The sequence below is a fragment of the Mesocricetus auratus genome, unplaced genomic scaffold (genome assembly GCF_017639785.1).
Source record: "Mesocricetus auratus isolate SY011 unplaced genomic scaffold, BCM_Maur_2.0 Super-Scaffold_100007, whole genome shotgun sequence".
Taxonomy (NCBI): domain Eukaryota; kingdom Metazoa; phylum Chordata; class Mammalia; order Rodentia; family Cricetidae; genus Mesocricetus; species Mesocricetus auratus.
Genome location: NW_024429191.1, coordinates 30,939,713 through 30,964,095, shown reverse-complemented (window position 1 = coordinate 30,964,095; position 24,383 = coordinate 30,939,713). Strand labels below are relative to the sequence as shown.

Below are 24,383 nucleotides of genomic sequence, written 5' to 3'. Positions count from 1 at the left end.
CCGTGGGCTGGAAAAGGGCATAAGCCTGGCTCTGGGAAGAGCTAGGAGATGAACTGGTTAATTCCAGAACAAATCTGGCTGTTATGTGGTCAGGCTGGTGAAGGTAAGACAGAGCCCCAGATTGGCTGGATGCACACTCTTGTGACAGGATTAGGGGTGGGTATCTCTCCCATCAAGACAACCCACCCCTGCCCCAGACAACGGGGAACCAACCATCAGCTACTCCTGCCCTTCTTGAATTTCCTGCAAGAAACACCAAGGAGTGCCTTGTTCAGCCTGGGTTCAAATTCCTCCTCTGACCCCTGCTACCCTGCCTGGGGGGATCCCTCTCTTTCCTGATCAAAGCCGTAGGATCCACCAGAGGTTTTCATCACCTTCTGCCCTCCGTGAAATCCCACAGCTGTTTACAAGTCTCAGTTCTGCTTGAAGTCGCTTTTCCTCGAGGAGATCAGCTGGCTCCCGGATGTTTCTGGATGTTCGAGAAGCAAATAAAACCACGGGCTGCACATGAATCGAAAGCAAAGCCCCGGGCAGGCTCAGTCTCCTGCCTCACTCAGGGACCAGGACAGCCAGGAATTCAGCTTATCTATAAGGCATGCTGTTCCCTCAAGCGACAAGTTCAAGTTGGGTCCCAGGTCAGCCTCCCTTTTTCCTGCCTCTCCGAGATCAATGCAAGACAGGGGGTAGCTACAGGCTATCTGACAGGGAATCGGTGTTTAAATTGGCCCTGGCAGGGGCAGCACTGGGAGTGAACTTCATGGGACTTTCTGAGTCACCTACTGACTTTTTTTCTTTTTTCTTTTTGATTCAAGGTCACACACTACAGCCCTGGAAGGCCTGGAACTCACTACTGTAGACCAGGTTGGTCTCAGGCTCAGAGATCCACTTGCTTCTGTTTCCAAAATGCTAGGATTAAAGATGTGAGCCACTACCCCTGGCACACTTTAAAAAATTATTTGGGGCTGGAAAAATGGCTCAGTGGTTAAGAGCACTTGCTGATGTTGTTGCAGGGAATCTGAGTTTGGTTCCCAGAACCTACATAATGGTTCACAACCCTTGGTAACTCCAGTTCCAGGGATCTGACGCCCTCTGGCCTCCATGGGCACCAGGCAGGCGTGTGGAGCACATGCCTACCTGAAGGCAAAGCACATAAATAAACAGATAAATAACAGGAGGCCATTTATACGAAATGATTTGTTTTATACTTACTTATGTGTATGTGTAGCCGGGCGTTGGTGGCGCACGCCTTTAATCCCAGCACTGGGGAGGCAGAGGCAGGCGGATCTCTGTGAGTTCGAAGCCAGCCTGGTCTACAGAGCTAGTTCCAGGACAGTCTCCAAAGCTACACAGAGAAACCCTGTCTCGAAAAAAAACAAAAAAAATATGTGTATGTGTACCAGCAGAGGCCAGAAGGACGCTGCATCCCTTGAAGCTGGAGTTACAGGCCTTGGCTCTTTCTTTCACTGCGCCATTGGAATGTTTCCAAGTAAGGGTCCACGGAGCCATCTTTTGAGAACTGAGAAAAAGTATGGCAAGAGGGTTTTTTTCTTTTTAAAAATATTTGTTCATTTTTATTTTATGTGCATTGGTGTTCTTCCCGCATGCATGTCTATATGAGGGTGTTAGATGCCCTGGAACTGGAATTACAGACAGCTGTGAGCTGCCACGTGGGTGCTGGGAATTGAACCTGGTTCCTGTGGAAGAGCAGCCAGTGCTCTTAACCACTGAGTCATCTCTCCAGCCCCCAGAAAGAGGGTTTCTGACAAAGTATGTCTGGGTTGTGGGGTCTGGAGGCTCCATTGCTGGGGACCTCAAGATGATTAGCCACTGAAAGCTGTGGGAACCATCTACTTCATGTTGCGGATGGCAAGGGCTGGCTCTGATACTTTCTGTGTCTCCACTAGGGCAAAGGTGAAGGCAGTGGGGATGGAGGTTATCTGGGAGTTGGTCCTTCTTAATTTTCTTCTTTTGAAGATTTATTTATTATGTATGCAGTGCTCTACCTGCATGTATGCCTGTAGGCCAGGAGAGGGCACCAGATCTCATTATAGATGGTTGTGAGCCACCGTGTGGTTGCTAGGACTTGAACTCAGGACCTATGAAAGAACAGCCAGGGCTCTTAACTGCTGAGCCATCTCTCCAGTTCAAAAGATTTATTTATGTATTTATGTATGTATGTATGTATTTAATGTATATGAGTGGTCTACTAGCATGTATGCTTGCATGGCAGAAGAGGGAATCAGACCCCATTATAGATGATTGTGAGTCACCGTGTTTGCTGGGACTTAACTCAGGACCTTTGAAAGAACAGCCAGTGCTATTCTTAACTATTGAGCTATCTCTCCAGCTTTAGTTTTTAAAAATGCGTTTATTTATTTGTGTGAGTGTGTATGCACGCATGTGGAGGTCAGAGGTCAACTTTTGGGACGTTGTTTCCTCCCACTTTGTGAGTTTTGGGGACTGGACTGTGGTCATCAGGCTTGACAGCAAGTGGCTCGACTCACGGAACCATCTCTCTAGCCTGTTTTATTGTTTTCCCCTAGGCAGAGCCTCCTATAGTTGGTCTTGAGCTCCTGCTTCCAGCTCCCGCTGCTAGGATTCCAGTGTGTGTGACTATGTATAGACTGAGTTGGGGCCTTCTTATTGTGGTTCACTTTCCCTGAGATGGGCAGGACAGAGCCAAACCAACAAACCGGCAATGTTTAGATGCATATAGAACCGCTCTGCTCAACTAGAGCTGGGAGGCTGTCTTGCTTTCTTACTGTAATTAGTGTTGACAGCTCCTGCTAGGGAAATGGAGCCCTCAAAATGCATTGGGACAGGGCCCCTGGATGAGGGGGCTTACCAGGATTATCAGTTCAGGGCCTGGTAATTAAGCCCCAGATGTTGACGATTCATCAAATTACAAGGCTGGTGGGGTCTGAGGTCCCAGCCTGGGGAAGTGTCCATGAAGGCTCTGTGAGCCTTGTCCCAGCCTTCACCAGGGCTGGCCAGTGGGCGGGAGTAGGGGCAGCCCCCTCCAGGCAGGTCAGTCCCATATGGTTCTGATTTCTCAGGCCTGGCTGTTTGCGTACACATGGACTGCAGTCCATCCTAGGTTTTAACAATTTCCCAAACTCGAGTTCCCTACCCCAAGGCAAGGGAAGAGGGGGCCAGCTGTGGAACCGTGGCCTGTGCCCTGCTAGTGGCCTGCTGCTTTTTCCAGAGACCCTAGGTCTGTCTGGGTGCTTTGCAGGGTAGTCTCTGCACCCGAGTCACAGAAAGCTGTAGCTCCAGGCTGTACGTGGAGGAGGACGGCCATGAATGCTCCCAACATCAAATTGTAAAGTTACTTAAAATTCGATTTTTTTGGCAATGTTTTTGTAAGCGGGTCACACATTCTCAAGGGTGAACTTTGTATTAGATGCACAGATGATGGCTTGTGGGGTGACTCTGAAGGTAAAGGTACTCACTGTTGAGCCTGAAAACCTGAATTCAATCCCTGAGACCCACATGGTATAAGGAGAGAAGTGGCTACCTCAAACCGTCCTCTGATCTCTCTCTCTCTCTCTCTCTCTCTCTCTCTCTCTCTCTCTCTCTCTCTCTCTCTCTCTCTCTCTCTCTCTCTCTCTCTCTCTCTCTCTCTCACACACACACAATATTAGATATACAGATGATGATGTCATTGTGCAATGTCAAAAGCTAGAGGCTTTGTCAAGTAACAACCATGAAGTTAAAAAATAAAAACAAAACCCACCACCACCACCACAACCAGAAACCTCAAACCAACCAAATTAGCAGCCATGTTGAAACAAAACAAAACAAAACAAAACAGAAGAAAACAAAACCTGGCAGTTCACTTCCCTGTGAGGAGTTTGGAGTTGTCTTGAGAAGTAGGAAGGCGTCCCCGGCCCCGGGACTGAGCTTGCCTGCCCAGGACTCTACTGCCTTCTCAGCTGGCCATGGCCCTAGTTCCACAATCTCTTGCTTCACACCCACTGGCTGCCTGGGGGAGTGACCTGCCAGCTCTGTAGGGGCATGGGCGTGCAACCCTTGGCCTAGGTCTCGTTCAGCTGCGAACGCTGAGCCATGAAAGCAGCTGGCTTCTATTTGGTGGAGAGGACTTGCTCGGTGAGTGGCCCGGGTTGGCTGGAAGCAATTACATCTATGTCCCCATCACACACTATGGCTGGAAGAGGTGGTATTTAAAGGACTAAGCCTTTGAACTGATCCCAAATATCTGCTTAAATTACTTATTCACCCATTACTGGTATTTGGTGGGGAGAAACATGATTACCTTGTCAGGTATCGGGAAAAATTGCCCCTCTTTGGGGAGGAGGGGATAAGGGGCCTTGATTTCCAGTGGCTGTGGGGGAATGGGGTATGGGAGTGGGGAGGTAGGCTGTGTCTGTCTGAGATGCTTGTGTGCTGGGAAAAGTTAGACACAGCAGACAGGCTGGGGGACCCTTTGAGCACCAAGCAGACCACTGTGTGGTTCCAGCTCCTCAGTGGACTCAGGGACCAGTGACAGAGACAGCTCACGGCTGACAGAAGCTGTGGTGTTCTCTCTCCTTGTTCACCAGCAAAGTCCCTAGAACTCAGCCAGGCCAAGTCCCTACTGTGCCCTAGGCCTGATGGGAGAACTCATCCAGGCCAAGACCCTACTGTGCCCTAGGCCTGATGGGAGAACTCAGCCAGGCCAAGTCCCTACTGTGCCCTAGGCCTGATGGGAGAACTCAGCCAGGCCAAGTCCCTACTGTGCCCTAGGCCTGATGGGAGAACTCAGCCAGGCCAAGTCCCTACTGTGCCCTAGGCCTGATGGGTACTTGCTTGTGTCCTGCCCTATCTACTCACACATGATTTCCTAGACCCCCTTCCCTCTTTAATGCACTGGAGGTAGAATTTAGCATGAGGCAAGACAGCGCCAAGATCCCCCTCCAGCTCTCCTATCTGGATCAGCAGCATGGACCTTCCTTGATTTCCGGACAATACAGGCAGAGAACACGACATCACTAGCAAAAAGGGGTTCCCAGCTTTTCTTGAAACACCAGAAGATGTTGTGAGGATTGTGCCCTGTGGACTGATCTGCAGAACCCCATTTAGACGTTCCCAGTCTGCCCAGCCCAGCCCAGCCCAGTCCAGTTCTCTAAACTTTCTCTCTTTTTAAAATAATTTATTTAACCTTTATTTTATGTGCATTGGGGTGAAGATATCAGATCCCCTGGGACTGGAGTTACAGACAGTTGTGAGCTGCCTTGTGGGTGCTGGGAATTGAACCCAGGTCCTCTGGAAGAACAGTCAGTGCTCTTAAGTGCAGAGTCATCTCCAGGCCCTCTCTAAACTTTCTTGCTGGCAGTTTATTTTTTAAATTTTCTTATCTGGCTGAAGCCTGAAAGGCAGCAGTGAGCTCGTGAGCTCACCTTTCAGGAGCTGAGCTGTCTCTCTGGCCCTTCTACACTCCCGAGCACGACTGGCTTCTTTCCCAGACCAGCCTCCACTATCTTCCGCCCGTGACTTCCCAAACAGACGAGGGACAGAGGATGGCCTGCTGGCCATGGCCCCGCCCTTAGGCCTCAAGAGTGAGCTGCCCCACTTGCTTGGATGCCCATGTCCTTCTCTGGGATAGGGAAGTGGGATGGGCGGGTGGCTCCCCTGGGACTTGGACATCAGTGAAGGAAGCAGTTGACCCCTCAGTGAGGTTAGCTGTGGCAGCTGGATGCTCCTCACTAGCCTGTGCCGGAGCGCACGCTGGGTGTGGTGGGGGGATTGGGGTGGGGGTGCAGTGCCTCTCAATTTGCCAGCATCTATCTGGGGTTTGCTTTGGTTTGTTTTTTATCTTTTTCTTTGAGACAGGGTCTTACTATGTATGTAGCCCTGGCTGGCCCGGGACTCACTATGTAGATGAGGCTGGCCCTCAGACTCAGTGATCTGCCTACTAAGTGTTGGGATTAAAGATGTTTGCTAGTAGTGAGAAAGGGCCTCATATAGCTCAGGCTGGCTTTGAACTCATCATGTAGGTAAGGATGACTCCTGATCCTCTTTCCTCTACCTCTTGAGTGCTGGGAGGATTGTTGTCCGGCACCATCATGCCTGTTTTTTATGTGGTGTAGGGATCGAACCCAAGGCTTGGTTTTGTTAGGCAAACTGGACTTTTTGTTCTTATGCCGCACCTCCATTCCTCCAGGCAGCAGCCCTGATCCCTGCTGTGGGTTACAGGTGCTCACAGCTACTTGAACCCTCTCGGCACTGACCACAGTCTAACGGTAAAGCTGGAGCTTCGGTGAATTGTGCGTCTTTCAATTAGTCATAGACTCCCCGGAGGTGAGGACCCTGGACGCATTTCTTGCTACTACATCTGAAATGCCAAAGAGCCCTGAGCTGAGAACACAATAAACATTTGTTGAACAATGTTCTGACACAATGACAGTGCTTCTGTGATCAAATATCCACCAGTACTGGTGTCTGATCTGTGAGCACTAGAGGGCGACCTTAATCTGCAATCTGCTGGTTCCAGCCAACTCCTGCCACTGTGTCCCAGCACGGGAGGCCAGCCAGGGCAGTCTACACTTAGGGTGCTTACCCATGCTAAGCTCTGTTAGCTGTAAGGGCTCCCTGCTGCTGGACAGAGTGACCACAGAGTGACAGGAATTGTTATTCACTGAACCCACTGTGAATGCCCAGCCCTGGGGCTTCCTGGAGTCATCTACTGGGATCTCTTAGCTGCTACTGGGGATGCCAGGAACACAGCTCAGAGGGGTTGGGACATGCCTAGGTCACAGTCTGTGGGAATACAGAGCTCACACTTTCTCAAGTCATGGGAGCTGCAGGAATAGCTTCCTACCCCCCACTCCTATCTTCTCTCCAGTCTTTTCCGGGGAGACCTGAACATGGGTCGCTGACCCAGTCCATGTGAACTCGCTCCTCCATGGAGTAGGCTGTGTGTGGTGAAGTCAGATGGGTGCCAGCCAGCCTCAGGTACCACTCTATGACTGATTACCGGCAACCAGCAACGTGAGGAGCCACAGTCCTCTGCCTGGACTCTCGCGGTGCTGTGTCCTCTTCCGGAGTGACATGTGGGCAGGAGGCCCCTGTGCCAGGAAGGAGCAGAAACAGGAGAGGGTGTGCGTGGCTCCTGGGACCTGAACACAGGAGCCTCCTGGCTGGCTGTGGTCATCTCCCATTCCTTGACTGCCTCACATGGGACAGTCATGGGAAACTGAGGAGTGGAGAACTAGACCAAGACAGTGGCCGGGCTCCAGAGGTACCTGTTTTGTTCTGCCTCAGGGGAGAGGGCTGGGGAGGAAGCCAGTGTGGAGGCCCTCCACTGCAGGCCCAGCTGGCTCCGTCTTTGAGGTTCCAATCTGGGGACCATTATGGGGGACTCAGGAAGTCTGCTTTCACCCCTCCTCACTCTGCCCGTCATCTCGGGGGCTGGGAGTCGCCCTGCAGGGGTCAGATGCGAATGAGCCGGAGGATGTTAAAATTTAAAAAAGCACTTGAATTTGGGGGTATTACAGATGGATCATTTAACTAATTACATTTTTACAATCAAAGCTGTTTTTGAACTAGAAGAGTGTAAGAAAGCATATGAGTGTGTGGCGTCCCTGGTTCTCTTTTTGTTCGCTTGATTAATTCCAAACAGTTCAACTGAGTTATTCATTTTGAAATTGGTCCCAGGCTGGGGCCCTGTCTCGCAGACCACATTTCTGCCCCGAGCTCATACTGTCCTCTGGGACCTCGGCTGTCGATGCCCCAAGACTGCTGTCGGAGACTTTGCAGGCCCTGCTTCCCTGGGTACCATGAGTTTAACCAGGCGAGGGCTGTGGGTGGAGCTCAGGGTCGGAGATGCCTGAATGGGGGCTTCGACGTCCAGTGAGGTCTGCTCCATGCCCTGTGATAATCTGATTCCTCATCGAACCTTTCTACTGTGTTTATTTATTGGGCGTTGCGTGGGCGAGAATGCCATGGTGTTTGTATGGAGGTCAGAGGACAACTCCCAGGGCTCAGTCCTCTCCCTCCACCATGTGGGACCCGGGGATGGAACTCAGGTGGTCAAGCCTGGTGGCACCGTTAGCTGCTGAGCCATCTTGCTGGCCCCAGATCCTAACCTAAGGTTTTCACCCAGGCCTCGCTTCTCAGCAGTCCCTCTTCCTCAGTTCTCAAGTCTGCCTTGGTCAGTAAACTACTGTTGCCTCTTCCTGGTGAGGCCCGCTTCCTCCTGCCCCTGCCCCTGCCCTGAAGTGGGGGCACCTTTAAAATATGTGGAGGGAGAAAACCTTATTTAAAATGCTGGTCATCAGGAGTACTTCGGAGGCTGTAGGTACACTCATTGGAAGACTGTTTGTCTAATGTGCAAATAAAATCTAAATTTAACCTCTAGTACTGCCAACCACACACACACACACACACACACACACACACACACACACGTGGCAGGCTCAGTGGCAAATGTCTGTTATACTAGCACTTAAAAGATGGAGGCAGGATGACCAGGAGTTCAAGGTCATCTGAGCTACATAGGAAATTCTAGGCCAGTCTGGGCTACGTAGAGTATTTGCAGGCATATAGTGAGATAAATTAGAATGGGAATCAATTCTTTTTTGTTTTTATTTGAGACAGAGTTTCTCTGTGTAGCTTTGGAGCCTGTCCTGGAACTCGCTCTAAGGCTCAGGCTGGCCTTGAACTCACAGAGAGCCACCTGCCTCTGCCTCTGCCTTCGGAGGGGAATCGATTCTTAGGTATGAAATTCACACATGGCTCATATATACTTTATACATTGAGTCCAAGGATAATCTCATTTCATCTTTATAATTTAGCTTTTGGTGTTTGAGATAGAGTCTCATAGCCTAAGCTGGCCTGGCATTCTTTATGTAGCCCAGGCTGCCCTCAAATTTATGATCTTCCTGCTTCAGCCTCCAAAGCACTGGGATTAGAGACGTGTGTCACAGTGCTAAACTCTTGAAGGTGATTGGATGCGATATTTTCAACAGTGTGTGTGTGTGTGTGTGTGTGTGTGTGTGTGTGTATGGAGGCCTGAGGTTGACATCAGGAATCAAAACCACTCTTCCACTTTATTTACTAAGGCAGCCTCTTAAGCAAACCCCAGAGCTCACCAACGTGCCTGCCCTGGCGAGCCTGTCTCTACCCTCTGAAGTTAGGATTACAGCTGACCTACCATGTGCTATCACACATACCTGGCATTTCTGTGGCTTCTGGGGACCTGAACTCTGGGTCTCACACTCTTGAGACAAATATTTTGATCACTGAGCCATCTCCCCAGCCCCTGCACCTGTGCTGTGACTGTTACAGGTTCGGTGCGGGATTTTCCACTTGTGGCATCCTGTTGAGATTACAAGCTTCAAAAAAAAACAAAAACCGGGTGGTGGTGGCGCACGCCTTTAATCCCAGCACTCGGGAGGCAGAGGCAGGCGGATCTCTGTGAGTTCGAGGCCGGGCTGGACCGATAGCCTCCGAAACAATACAGAGAAACCCTGTCTCGTAAAAACCAAAAAAAAAAAAAAAAAGAAATTACAAGCTTCTGACTGGAGGCATTTCAGATTTGGGATCAGAGATGCCCATCCCACTGAGACCTGCCAGAACTATGCAGGGACTTGCAGAGCACCGGTCTCCTCTGGAAGGTGGGCACAGGAGCTGGTTGGCTTGTGCTATACTCAGCATCACTCTCCTTTCCCAGCCCACTGCGAGTAGGTGTGGAAGATGGAGACGACGGCCCCCCCGAGCGTGCGCAGGGAACACCAGCTGTGCTAATCTGAGAGAACTCAGCGTTTGGAAGTAGATGACTTCCAAGCAGAGCGAGATAGAGCAGAGATGGTGAAGGAGGAGGAGCAGCAGGCCCTGGCGAGATCCACGGAGGTGCTTGCCACAGTGAGCCCTGGAAGAGCAGCTGAGCCAAGGCTCTGCGCCAGTCTTGGACTCGGAGCCTCCAGAACTGTGAGCTACCCAGCCCTATCTCTCACGCTTTCATTTGTGTGCATTTGGGTGCGCACTTGTGGGGCCAGAGGTTAATGCTGCTTCAGGGCCCTCTGATGGCTTCAAGGATACACTGTGACAGTTCAGGAAGCTGGGGCTGGGAGGGATCTTGGTAGCTGTCTCTGGGGACAAGAGTTTCCTAGAAACAGAGTGAAATTTCATTGTCCCTTGGTTCCCACTGCCTTAGTGAGCCTCTTCATCTAGTCTACAAGGTTCTGCTCCACATACCACCTGGACACCCTCCCTTTTAAGGATTTTTTTATTTATGTGTATGTGCCTGCATGAGCTTATGTGGCACCATGTTATGAGCCTTGAGATGCTTTGAAGCTGGAGTTAGGGGGTTGTGAGCCCCCTGATAAGGATTCTGGGAACTGAACCCGGGTCCTTTGGAAGAGCAGCCATTACCTGTTAAGCCACCTCTCCAATCCCCTGGACACCTTCCCCTTCCACGGCCTCCCAGCCACTTCCTCTCTCCCTCCTCCCTTCCTGGCCTCGGTGGCTCTGCACTTACGAAGCTTGCCCTACACTCCATGACCTGTCCCCGTCTCTATCTTCCTCCACTGAGAGCATTCACAGAGCTCTGCATTTTGTCATTGAAGTCTCAGTCCAAATGTTATTCTGTCCTTGATTATTTGATCCAGAGCACACAACTATCTCTGCACCCACCCAGCACCCTCACCACAGCCTCCTCTATTCTTTTTCTGGTTCACCTCACTGTGCAGACTGTCTACACGGCCTCCACCTCACTGTGTGCAGACTGTCTGCACTGCCTCCACCTCACTGTGAGCAGACTGTCTACACGGCCTCCACCTCACTGTGCAGACTGTCTACACCGCCTCCACCTCAGACTGTCCACACTGTCTCCAGAAGGTAAGCAGGAAGCTGGGAGCCGTGGAAGCTCAACACCAAGAGTGAAGAAAACGAAAGCTCTCAAGAGGAAAGCCAAGGATCTGTGTGAGGTGAGTAGAAGGCGCAGTCTTGTGTTTTCTACAAAGGGTGAGGGGTGGAGGCAGGGTTAAACCCCGCGCATCAGATGAGCCATTTCCACCTCAGAGGCTACATCCATCTCAGAGAGGAAAAGAGGGATGTGAGAAACACCTTTAGGATGACTCCATTGTGCCCAGATGATCACTGTCTCCCACCTGCAGCTGTCTAAAGACATCCATGTGTAACTATGTGTAGCTCAAGGTAGCTCAAGGCATGTTATCAAGACTCCTATTAATGAGATGCCAAAAACACTCTAACACATACAAGCTGATTAATTCCCCCAAATGCTGGAATGTCATGATTGGGGTTCCTCTGCAGCCCTCACTGATGATTCACAATGCTCGGTGCTCAGAACTCCTTGTTGCTGTCAGCGCAAGAAGACTGCTTGACCCTGGCTGCTCCTTCCAGTTTCAAACCCTGCACCTGCAATTCCGGACGGCACCACTAGGCGGCAGGCCAACACAAACTTTAACAAACAAGTCCCATCTTTTAAGACTACATCTAAGGAAAATACATCCTAAATTAAAACAAGACACAAATACATATATTTAAAAACTTATCATATTGAAATAAATTAAGAGTATGATAATACCCACAGTTGGCCAGCGTTTGGAGAGACATGCAGCATTTGTGCGCTGTTGGTGGGAATGTAAATGAGTGCAGCCTCCCAGAGGGCAATTTGGCAATGCACATCAAAAGCCTTAAACATGTGCAAATCCTTTGGTGCAACAATTCGACTTATAGGCACTTATTCTAGGGAGATAATCACAGAAATAAGCCTTCACTTACTCCAGGATGTTGAGTATAAGGATGAAAAACTGTCCATGTTAATAATATAACTCGGAGACTGGCTAAATAAAACTATACGTGTGATCAGATACTATGCCGTCATTACATACTGTAAGAGTTTCTAATGATGTGGGAGTGTGTCATGATGTCTCCAGTGAAAAAGAGCAGCATATCCCTATAGCCTTGTTTTTTATAGTGGTAGCATGGGAACAAAGTTGCCTATAAAAAAAGCTAGAACAACACGAAAACAGTGAGATTGATTGTCTGTGGGTGGTGGGAGGAAGGACATTGCTTTTTCCTTTTTTTTTTTTTGTGCCTTTCTCTATTTTCCAAATGTTTTACAATAGACACGACATGCATTTATTGCAACCATAAGGTTCTGTTAACAAGCCCTTGGGGGCACGAAGGACAGGCAGCCTCTGTTCAGAAAGGGCATGGAGACAGTGACCCCGGAGTCCTGTCAGCTCTGACCCCTTGAGTCCATAACCGGCCTCACAGATGTGGGTGGCCCCTGCTGCCCCTGTCCCTCAGCCCCTCCTACTGGCTGCACACATGGACCTGGTTTCAGCTGGGGGTGGGGCGGGCCGAGGGGTAAATGGAGAAAGCACAGGCCAGGCCACCACAGCCTTTGCCCCATCTTGTCTTGCTCTTTCTCCCGGAGACTCTGGCTCAACGGGAAAAGGAAAATCCTCCCTGGTCCTGAAGTTTGCCAACAAAATGAACACGGCCTCTAAGATTCCCTCAAACAAAAAAATACCAGCACTAAAATTCAGCCACAAAACATCCTAAGACTGATCAGTCTCAATTCTGGCTTTCTATCCAAATGCTGGTGTATGCTGAGCGGATTGTTTTCCGCATTAAACATTTTTGTTACATCATCACTACTTATCTATTTATTTGCATGCATGCGTGTGTGTGTGTGTGTGTGTGTGTGTGTGTGTGTGTGTGTGTGTGTGTGTAGGCATGCACACCACAGTTTGTGTGTGAAGGTCAGGGGACAGCTTTGTGGAGATGGTTCTCTCATTCTACCTTCTACGGGGATTCTGGGAACTGGACTCTGGCAGTCAAGTTTGCACTGCGAGTGTCTCTACCCCCCCCCTCACCCCGGGACATCTTGCTAGCCCTTCTTTTCTATTCTAAATAATATTTATGCATTTAAATTGCTTTTTTAGATTTACTTTATGTGTATGAGTGCTTTGTCTGCATGTATATATGGGTGCCTGATGCCCGTGGGGTCAGAAGAGGGCATTGGGACCCCTGGATCTGGAGTTAACATGGTTGTGAGCCACCATGGGTGCTGGGAACAAAACCTGGACCTCAGCAAGCACAAGTGCTCTTAACTGCTGAGCCCTCTCTTCAAATCATGCTTATTTGTTTTTGAGTCAGGGTTTCTCGCAGCCCAGGCTGACCTCAACTTCAATGTGCAGCTAAAGATGACTTTGAACCCCTGATCCATTTCCCAGGTGTTGGGATTACAGGTGTACACCAGTTCTCCCAGTTTTATGGGATTTGAGGTACTGAACCCAGAGCTTTAGGTGTGCTAGGTGAGCAGAGCTCTATCCTCGCCCCACAAGTTTCATCATGGCGGGCTTGGATGACAGCTCGGTAGGTAAAGTACTCACTGGCAAGGATGAGGACCTGGGTTTGGATCCCCAGTGCCTGAGTGAAAGCCAGACCTGGTGGCATGCACTGATGCCACCATCACTGGGGGCCTAGAGGGTCGGGGAGAGAGAAGCAGATCCCTGGAGTTTCCTGGCCAGACAACCAAGTCAAAATGGAGAGCTCTAGGTGCATTGAGAGACCCTGTCTCAAAAAATACATTTTTTTTGGTTGGGGGAAGACAACAGAAATCCATCTCTGGCCTCTACATGTTCACACAGGGTGAGTAACCCTGTGCAGGTATGTGTGCTCACATGAGCTCTATGTAGGGATGGGGCTGTGGCTCAGTGGTACAGCAGTTGTCTACTATGCACAAAGCCCTGGGTTCGACCCCCCCCCCCCCCCCCCGGCACCACATCAAAACTATCTGTAAATCTGCAATTGCTCAGTCAGGAATAAGCTGATGTGGCATGGCGGTCTATTCCAATATATGTATAACGATAACACTGGGCAGTTGTGCTGGCCCCATGGGAGCTGCTTTCCACAGGCCAAGAGGATGGAACTAGACCCAAACACCACAGGAAGTCTAGCTTCTCCCCTCTCTGAGACTGCTCTCTCTCTGGCACTGGGTACCCCATCCCCACACAGGTCTCAGGAAAAGGACAGCCCATGTGGCAGGGCCAGATTCAGGACCAGAACCAAGAGTTCTGGGCACATAGCTGGGTGAGCAGGGATGCTACTGGCATGGGTGACAGGAACGCCCCAAGGTCAGCAGTGGGTCAGCTTGCGTAGTGAAACGTAGGGTTAGCTCGCATAGTGAAACGTAGAAACTGCTGGCCAAGAGTGGCCATGGGCTGTGATACTAGTTCTCTAGAGGGTTCGATGGGTCCCCTCGTCACTCACTGGGCCCAGCTTGCCTCAGTGGCCTGAGGAGCTGTTTCATGAACTCAGGGTGGTAGCTTCAGGCCTGCAAACAGGACCTGGGGACAGCTGGCTTGCTGGGTCTTCACTGACCACCTCAGAGAGCTACCTGCATCAGGACACAGGGACCCTCGAGTTCCTGGTACATGAATCCTTATTCTGCCACCATCCCAGAATTCACAGATCCCCCCTGTGGGCCAGGCCAGGTATCTGTCATAAGCTACACCTCACATTTAAATCCCACAGTGCCTTAGATGGCCCATCAGATGACATTGGTTTGCTGTGACCTGCGTGTTCTGCGTGTTCCTTGTGGATCTCCATTCACCAGAAACCCAGCTTCCTGAGGAAAGGGCTTTGGACAGTCTCTCCTGACAGGAAGCAGCCTGAGGTTCAGGGACACTTGGGGGGGTCTCCCACTCCAGGCTTCTCTGCCAGCCAGTGGCGGAGATGGGTTCAGACTGCTGCTTAACCCCATACTTGACCTCTTGTCATCCCCTCCCCGAGACCTGGGAAGAGAGCAGGGGACACACTCCCTGGAAGCTGTTTAGAACAAGTCCCTGCCCCTTATGCAGGGAAAAACTGACTTCCATCACCAGCCAACAGCTCTGATGCTCTCAGCCGGTAGCGAGGGCTCACAGCAAACAGCGGCGACTTCCCTCTCCTCTGGGCCTTGCAAGGGCGGAGGCTTAACTTCGAAAGCTCGCTTTGTGATTTCTGTGATGGCGAGAAAGCGTCGGTGGGAACGGGACTTGGAGTTTGGGATCTGGTTCTGCCAGGGTAGCCCGTGTGCTGTGTGTTAAGATTCTCTCTCCCGTGCAGCTGGCCATGGCAGGGAGCGGCAGCTCCCGTCTGCTCTCAGATCATGACGGGTAGCGTGTGCAGGTGTGGGAGGGGACAGCAAGGCTCTGCAGCATGCTGTTCCTAGCCAGGATGGTTGGGAAGTTGGATGGGCCAGGTACCTTTTTTTTTAATATATGATATTTTCCAATCGACATTGGGCTTGTTGGGATGCACCCTCCCACCCCCAGAAGAGAATCTGTATCCTAAAGAGAAACCTCGAGAAGGTGGGTATGTTTTCCAAGTCCCCTAGGACTTAGAGGTTTTTGCTAGAAGGATTCTAGTCCTCTCAAGCTAGTAATGACCTAAGTGGGGACACATCCCAGCAAAAACCTGTGGCTTCCTAAGGCCCTAGCTGCCATATGCAGGAGTCAGAGTGAGGGCTTGACTCCTTCCTAGTCAGGAAGAGGTTCTGGGACCCTGCAGGATCTGACCCCAGTGTGCTCTGTGGACGCTGCATTTCCTGTAGAGCCCCAGTGCTCTCGTCTGAGACTTCCTGCTGGGGAAGTGCCTCAGCCACCCAGGAGACTCCAAAGGGTCCCATCGCATCCTAGAGAGCTACATACGACTCATTTTGTCCTTTATGCAGAATTGTCACCTCTTGGTCTCATTTAGTCTCAATTCCCACACTTGTTTGAGACCTTAATTGTCTCATGCTCAGAGTAGGAAACTAAGGCTTGAGAAGGTGTGCACCTTCACCAAGCTATGGAGCTGCACCGGTAGAACCAAGCCCAGGTCTCCCTGACACCCAGGGATGGGCTGCCTTCGCTAGCCTTCTGGGAGGCATGCCGTGCAGGACTGGGGACTGCATCACCATTGCCAGCCAGTCCTGACTCTAGAATGATCTCTGAACCAGCTGGCATTCCCCTCCTGGCATCCTCCCAACTTTGAAGGCACAGAACAAACCCTTGAATTTGACAGATCCCCTGAGCTCTATCCTACAGGTCTTACCAATTTCCTCTCCCCACTCTATGTAGATCACGCTGGCCTCAAACTCGTGGTAGTCCTCCTGCCTCAGTCATGTATCATCAACACCTGGCTTGGTTCCTGTGTGTTCCAGGGTATCAGTACTTCTGGAAGCTACTGTCAACATCTTTAACCTTTGCAAGGCAGCTATGGAAGCAGGGTACCTCAACTCCTTGTCTTTGATGTGGTACTCATTTGGTCTGGGTAGGGACATCAACCCCCAAATACAGCTTGTTTGTTTGAAGTTTTCATATCATAAAGGCTCCCTGAATATAAGTGGTAAGATCTCAGGGAGTCTCTGCCTCTAGGCAGAGGTATAGTAGTGTCTTCCAGGAGGATATGGCCAAGCCAGGGCCAGACTTGAGGCTCAGCAGGTACACTGGGCTGGAAGGACAGCTGCTTTTTGGAAGGCTCTTTGCTTTCCTTGGGAGACATCTCAGGGAGGTTTGTGTGGGGGTCTGCCCAGAGTGCACACTGATCCTTCCATAGAAGGAACCAGCTCAGCTACTGAGGAGGAGGAGGATGGAGTAAGACAGTTCAGTCAAGGTTCAGGAGGAGAGTGTCGGATTAAAAGGAGGAGGCAGAGATAGAACAAAAAAATAAATGTCAATTACCGGGTAGCCATCTCGTCCTGATTGCCCCTGTGGTAATTAACAAGCCATTAATAATCAGAGTTTTGGCAGAAAACCATATGGCAATGCTTATAACTCTTTCCGGCCATATCCCCCACTGTTCTCGGTGTGGTTTGCAGGATACTAACACTGCTAGTTGTAGTGTGTTGTTTCAGGGCTCTGGTGGGTCAGCTACCTTCTCCCGTCAGAGGTCATGGGCCTTCATGAGAGCTATCAAGGGCACCATACCCATAGGTGTCATCTCTATGTCAGTCCTGGCATAAGACACAGAACATGTGATCATATAGGGCTGGAAGGATCTGTCACAACCATAAACCAGGGACTGAAAGTGTTCCTTACATGAGGGATGCAGTTCTTCCATGCTTCTACTGGAACAGGTTGAACTGAGAAAGTTCTGGAAGCTAGAGATATGGGGGGCATGCACTGCTATTGACTGTTTTCTCTGTTCTGCCAGCTCAGGTCAAGTCTGTTCAAGGCCACTGACACCCGAGACAGTGTTCCACACATGGACATCCACCCTCCTCTTCAAACCACCTCCCTCTTCAGTGGTGGCTTAAGAGTTCCTGTTTGTTTAACCCATTTAATATTTTAACAACAGAGCCAAAACAAAACCACGCCTTGGTCCCTGCGTTTTGCATTTCCACAAGTTTGCACACGCTGTCTCAGAGGGGCCTCAGGGAACACTCTACCAGGAAGTGCATTTGTGGCCAAAAACCTACACATTTTTGTCCGCCTGCCTTTTCTTTGGCTCAAACTGATGCTACATGCACAGAGGAGCCCACATCCTGAAGGGTGCTGATGGGGGCTGGGGGTGGGGGTGAATCATGGGAAGGAGAAGTCAGAAGCAAAACGGCTCATCTGAGAAGAATCCCTTTGCAAGGTTAGCTTTGGCTCCGGTTGACCGTCAATGTGCTGCTCGAATGGATGTATAGGAATTTATCTGGTCCCAAGAATCCGCCAAGAGGAATCAGAGGCAGACACATCCGTGAGCAGGGAAAGTGGGATTCCCAGGGCCATGGAGTCACTGCCGTTAAAGCAGCCTCTGACCCAGGCAGACTGGGAGCTTCCCTTCACACCCTCTTTAAATACAGCGACTGTTTTACTTCTGGTGCCACCTAGACACCTCCACCCGCCAGTCAGGCTCACGGAGTGCCAGCTGGGAGCAAGCCACGCTGGCTAAGAAGAAAAATAAACTCCAGGATCTAGTGTTCGAGCCCAACTTTGTCTTGGAGCTACAATATCGGCAGCCACAGAACACTTCGGAGAGACGGGCTGGCACTTAACATTTCTTGTTCACAAAGCTGAATCAAAGATGTGGGGAGGAGTTGCTACATTTGTGTGAGAAGAAGCTGGCTGGCCTAGAGTGTTCTAGTCGGCAAGGCGAACTCAGGGATTTCTTCTACTATTTAAGAGCTAAGTCAGCCTCTGTCTGGGAGGGAAACTTTCTGGCCTGTTTATTTCTGAGGCGGGTTCTCATGTAATCCAAGCTGGCCTCAGACTTCCTATGTAGGGATTGTAGTATGTATTACCACATAGGACTTTCCTTCCTTCCTTCCTTCCTTCCTTCCTTCCTTCCTTCCTTCCTTCCTTCCTTCCTTCCTTCCTTCCTTCCCTCCCTCCCTCCTTCCTTCTTTCTTTCCTTCCTTCTCTCTCTCTCTCTCTCTCTCTCTCTCTCTCTCTCTCTCTCTCTCTCTCTCTCTCTCTCTCTCTCTTTCTGAGACATGGTTTCTCTGTGTAACAGCCCTGGCTTTCCTGGAATTCACTTTGCCTGCCTCTGCCTCCCAAGTGCTAGGATTAAGGCGTGCCTCCATTGTCTGGCACCACACGATGTTTTCTGTGGTTCTGGGGATCAAACCCGGGGCTTGCACATGCCAGGCAACACTCTACCAACCAGGCTGCATCCCCAGCCCTTTCCTTGGCTTCTCCCCAGCCCTTTCCACATGCTTCTCCAACCAAAAGCTGATTCCATGGGAGCTGGTTTCATAGAGAGAACCAAATAAATGTCTTATCTTTCAGGAAAACCGCACAAAGTCCACGACACTTACTGGAGGACCTGCAAAACACAAGCAGAAGAGGCCTGTCAGCGTCGAAGGGTTCCCTCCCTATCCTCTGCACAGCTCTGGCCACTCTCTACCTCATCAACTCAAGGCTTCAGTGGGGTCACAGTATTGCCCACAAGGGCCCTGTCAATGAGGGTCAGCCACAGAACCAAGAAGAGATACTTTCATCCCCGGAGGGGCCTGGGTGGCCATGTGGGAGGCAGTGATGGTCCTCACATGCAGGGAGTCATGTGTTCATTGCATGAGGCTGGTTGGGACACACTCATGTTACACTCTAGAAAGTTAAATATGATTAGATCTTGCTTGTCCAGTGAGCAGGTTTTTGGATTTTACTGGGGAGGAGAGAGATAAAGAGGAAAAAACATTTCGGGTAGAGGGAAGGGTGGGGGTGAAGGCATGTGGTATGTATGGTTGGGCAGAGGTGGAGTAGATGACCACAGCCCAGCTCTAGGGGTAGAGGTGTACAAGGAGATTGAAGGAACAGTCTAGAAATTATGGTAGCAGCTGTGATGAGTCTTGCCCACAGAAGATAACTGATGCTGACTATGGAGTCTGAACATATATGTGCTCACTCACATGCACATCTATACCCAAGCACACACACATACACAAACACACAATACTTGAAAAACATTGTGCCTCTATTGAACATGCCATTGTCATTATTCTCTAAGTATAACAACGATTTGCATCTCATGTACATCGTCTCAGGCACTTGGAGAGGATTTAATGTATCTGTGAGGATGTGTGTAGGTTATATGCAAATATAAAGTCATTTTACATAAGGGACTTCAGTATTGGTGGGTCCCATGGGTGGGAAGGCTGGCTAGAGTCAGTTAAGGGGCAGGGCACCCGGAAGATAGCCTCTCAATTCCCCAAAGCAACATCACCTCCCACAAGTGCAAGCTTCCACCGAACTTGCAATTCCTGTTCCCATCACACCCCAGATCATACCCCGTAGGATGAGGCAGCCCTTGACAATCATGGGAATAAGGAGTATGTCTGTATGGTCAACGGTGGGCTGGGAGCCTTGGGGGACCCATCAGTGAGGACAAGTGTAAACAGCCCTGCCTAACACAGTGTTCCTTCAACAGACACTTAGAAAAAACAAAACACAGATGAATAAAAATCAAAAATAGGGGGCCTATCTTGGCTTGGCTTGCTCAGGAAGGGGCTCTACTGGTTCTAGAGGGGGAGACAAAAATGAATTATCAGAGCGAGGCAGGGGCAGTCTGAGGAGAAGCAGAGATGGGAAAGTTGGGAACATGCTTCCAAATCCCTGAGCTTTTCCTGAGAAGGAGATGGAGCAGGGGAGGGAGGCGGGCCAGCCAGGTACAAGGTCTGTTTCCATGTTACTGAGAGAGCAGGGCTTGGTGCTGTGGACAGTGCAGGGAATCACTGAAGAGTCAACATGGATGAAGGCTGGAAGAAAGGCCAGAGTAGACACTGGCGTGCATGGCCGCTATCCCTGGCAGGTCCCAGCAGTGGCGTCAGGAAGATGTGAGAATCTGCAGACACTCGGCAAAGAGGAGAGGCAGGAGTTTCTGACTGACGAATGGTGGGAGAGGATGTTCATGGAGGTGAGAGACATGGTCAAGATTTTTGACTGGATGTTTTAATATTACCACCAATGGTAACAGAAGCTGTGCTTTCCCTAAGTCTAGTGTGGGGCTGAACAGGGCAAGGACAGCATAGACTCTGAACTTACAGTGATTGACCTTGCTTCCTGTCTTCCAGAGAAGACAAAAGCCACCGGAAAGACTCACTAACCATCTTCTGGAGACTAGATGAACATGTCTGTCTGCACATGTCTATGTGTCTGCCTCTGGGCCCACCCTCCTTCCTACTCACGCCCCTCAGGTTACTGGAGGAACTGACCTTCTCCAATTAAGGCCAGCTTCCCCCTTTGCCTTCCTGGGCTGACTGACATCTGACAGGTTCCCTGATGCCCACCCAGCTCAGGGTCTGGCAGGCACCTACAATAATAAACAGGCAGGAAGAGTCAAGGGCGAGAGGGGCAGGAGCTGCCTGCTGGACCAGCACCTCTGCTAAACCCTTTGCACCTGACTTTGTTATGGAGTTTACTGGCTTGGCACAGCTGCCAGAGGCAGATTCTGAGGGTCTGTAGCAAGTGGGTAACTTAAGAGAGATGGCTTAGGTCATCCAGGGGTCCCTGCTTAGAAAACGAGGCTGGTTCAGGTCCCCCAATGGACTACATGGTGCCCCCACCCCCTGAGCCTGGCTCCACATTGTGTTTTACTTTCTGACCCTTGAGCACACAGCTTTCACACATATGTTCTAATCCCCAGAATGTGGGAGCAATTAAATGCGAGCCGGATGACTTGGCCTGAGGAAGTAGGGCGGTTGGTGAGTCTCAGGACTGTCTACGGAGTGCCTGTGACCTGCCAGGGCTTCCTAATTTGGGAGCCATGCTCACCCACACCTTGGGGGGTAGGAGGGACTGGCTGCCTGGGTGGGTGAGCTGCCTGTTCGGTGCTGACAGGTGGGTAGTGGGTCTGGGAGCCACCCTGTCCATCTGGAGCTTTGGCTCCTCCAAGGTCAGTCATTTCCCTAATGTCTCCCAAAGGTATGTTGGATCTTCCTGTATAGTTTCTCTGCTAGTCTGGCAGGGCCTGGCCCACGCAGTGGAAGTGGAGGCTGTCTTTGGCCTGAGGGTGCTAGAGTCTCTGTCCGGGCTCCCAGCCCCACAACTGTTATTGTTGTCTTAGACTCGGCTATTTGTCGGCCTGTTTCCTGCACTCCTCGGTTGAATAGGCTTTCCGCCTTGCTCACGTGTTAGCTAGCTCCAGGGTGGTGCCACAGCCAGAGTCTACACCGTAGAAACCAGATCTTTCCCTGCATGAGCTGAGGAGCCTTCTGCTACGTCTGCCAGTTCTCTCTAGGGAAGAGAGTGGGTAACCCAAGGGCTTTTCAGTGAGTTTGTGTGTAGGTGGAGTAATGTTGAGCAAACTCCGAGGCAGTGTCATGAGGGGGAAAGTGGGGTAGGAGTTTGTGTCTGAGAATGTGGTGAGTACGCATGTCTGCCTCTCTGGATGTTGGGGAGGACTGAGGAAGATGGTGTGTGTGTGTGTGTGTGCGTGTGTGCGTGTGTGCGTGTGTGCGTGCGCACATGCGTGAATGCGTGCACACGTGTACACTTGTGAAGCACCCTGAATAGCACTAGCCCAGGAGAAGCTAGCACAGGCTGGACTTAGAGCACGTTCCCTTTCACACACATGCAAGTGTGAGCATGACACATACTGCACACATGCACACACATGCACATAGACCCCAGGAAAAATAAGAACAGCTGTCAGTTTTCCACTGTGTAATTCACATTGAAGAACCCATGGCCCCGGGCCTGACTGGACCACAGAGTGAAGGTGCTCTTATTTAAATGGCACTCTAGAGAGGCTTCCAGACTTTTGGCTGAAATGGGAACATCGGGTACAAAAATCTCATCTCTGGAATTCAGTGTCACACAGGCTTGCCTGGGGAGGGAGGTTGATCCAGGCAGTTATACCAGACATTGTGCTGTGTTTCCCGGTGGAAAGCCAGCCAGGAGCAGGTGAGAACTCCGTTCTATTTGGACAGATGAACCTGTGATGCCAGAGGGCAGGGAGGGTGCTGTCCAGGACAAGGCCTTGATTGGGAGAGACTAAGGAACTGGTCCCATGGATGGCAGCGGGCGTTTGTGGTAGGATAACATTCTGGTTAGATCCTGTCCCTGCACTCCAAAAGAGTCTCTCTGCCAGGGCACCCTGGGAGAGAGGCCTGCTTTGCATAATGGAGGGTGACAATTCCAGGATGTGCATGTATGTGAAACTATCCAGAAATAAACACCAGTACCATCCAAAGTCAGCCAGAGGGGACACCTGCTCTGTGTGGCTCTCACTGGCTCCGAGAAACACCTCACATGAGGTGCAGGGGGGAGGTGGCCGACCTTAGACAAGACAGTGTTTTCATTGCAGCCTGTTCTTATTTTGAAAAATGGGGGTAAGAACATATTCTCATCTGGCAGTCCTGCGGGGATCATGTGAAACGTAGGATTCTGAAGGGCCCAGTACAGAGATGCAGGTGTGCACGGACTCTAGGCTGTCTATGCTTCTCAGCTGCTGTGAAAAGTGCTGCGATGAACGCGGTGTGCAGACGTCCCTCCCCCACAGTGACTTTATTTCTTCTGTATACACCCAAGGCTGGGATAACAGGTCATACAACGCTTTGAGGGCTCTCCCTACACACTCCATATCGATCCCCACCGCGGCACTTGCACTAAGTGTGGACATCGGCAGCAGCACACGCTGTCTTCCGTCCTTTGGTAACAGCTGTTCCTCTGGGGCGATGTGATGCGTCCAACAGTTCTGGTTTGCGATCACCTGCCGACTAGTGAGGAGAACACCTCCCCAGGGTGCACATCTTTGCTTTTGTTCCCCCCTCCTCTTCTTTTGAGAAAGGCTGACCTGGAACTCACTTGAGTTAAGGATCATCCGGTTTCAGTCTCTCCAGTGCTGGGATTATATGCCTACCCCACCTATCTGCCACCGGCCCTATGCACGCCTGCTTTTGGGAAGTGTTATTTTAGATCTGTATCTTGTTTTTGTGTGCATGTGTTCACATGTGTGCTGGTGCACATGTGTGCTGGTGCATGTGGGTGCTGAAGTCAGTGTCAGGTGTCATTTATCAGTCAATAGCCATAGCGTGTCAGAAACAGGGGCTTTTCATTGTTTATTGGCGTGTGTGTGTGTGTGTGTGTGTGTGTGTGTGTGTGTACTGACTGAGCCATCTCCCTGCCCCTGTAATGGTTTTTTGAGTGGCCTGAGGCATGTCATATTTTATCCTGAAAAAGGGTGACAGGGTTTCTCGTCTCCTCCCAGAAAGGATGCTGGTGAGTAGACAGTGAGAGACAAGGGAACCTTTGCAGGAAGAAGATGAGAACTTAGAGACAGGTGAGCACCGGGCAGGGCATGCTGTGAGCCACACACGAGGCAGAGCAGAGGGAGCTAGCTCCCAGAGCTCAACACAACCCCTCCACTCTCCGGGAGTCAGGCCATCAGAGAAAAGGGAATTCTGGGAACTTATGGGATGGCTTCTGTAAAAGGTAAAGAACCCCAGGCCCAGCTCCCAGGATAAGAACGGAGCATCCATTGGACCTGTGCTGGCTTTTGTTGGGCCCAGCCAGCCTGGGGTCCTCTGGTTGGGGGGTCCCTCTGACCCCATGGTTCCTTACAGCTGTGCCCTGTCTGTGATGTCGTTTAAGGGGTGATTGTGTATTCACTAGCCCGAGTGTTTACATGCTGGATGCTGGAGGTGGGTGTAGCCCCAGCCACGGGGTTAGAGAATGCTGTCTTAGAGGAGTCACCTGAGTTTGATTTTAAGGATAAAGAAAAATGAACACACAGTAGAATTCAGACAGAGAAAAACACATCTTGGCCAGGGGAGGACTTGAAGGCACAGAGGTCACAAGGCCCCGGACAGTCATAGGGAGGCGTCCTGTGGTGAGAGCTCTAGGAGGCTGTGGCCATGAGGACAGAGAAGGCAGCAGAGGTATGAGATAAACTGGAGATGGAGAGGGACTCGGTGTGGAAAGGGAAGCATCAGGGACACTGCACAGGAAGTGAGCGGG

The 24,383-nt window shown here is 50.8% G+C and overlaps 1 protein-coding gene and 1 long non-coding RNA gene across 3 annotated transcripts in view; one reads left to right on the top strand and one right to left on the bottom strand.

The window, feature by feature from the left end:
• The window catches only part of Col23a1 (collagen type XXIII alpha 1 chain), a 276,998-nt gene that overhangs the window by 35,139 nt on the left and 217,476 nt on the right, over positions 1–24,383 (bottom strand). For both annotated transcript variants that reach the window (XM_040748557.1, XM_040748558.1), the window contains exons 4-5: positions 18,746–18,753; positions 16,683–16,709 (exon numbers count right to left, since the gene is read on the bottom strand). In XM_040748557.1, coding sequence (XP_040604491.1) covers positions 16,683–16,709; positions 18,746–18,753 — 35 coding nt within the window. The remainder of the gene's footprint in view (positions 1–16,682; positions 16,710–18,745; positions 18,754–24,383) is intronic.
• LOC121141324 lies at positions 9,798–12,620 on the top strand. The gene is made up of 2 exons (XR_005878198.1): positions 9,798–9,930; positions 10,692–12,620. It is a non-coding gene; the product is annotated as an uncharacterized LOC121141324 (long non-coding RNA).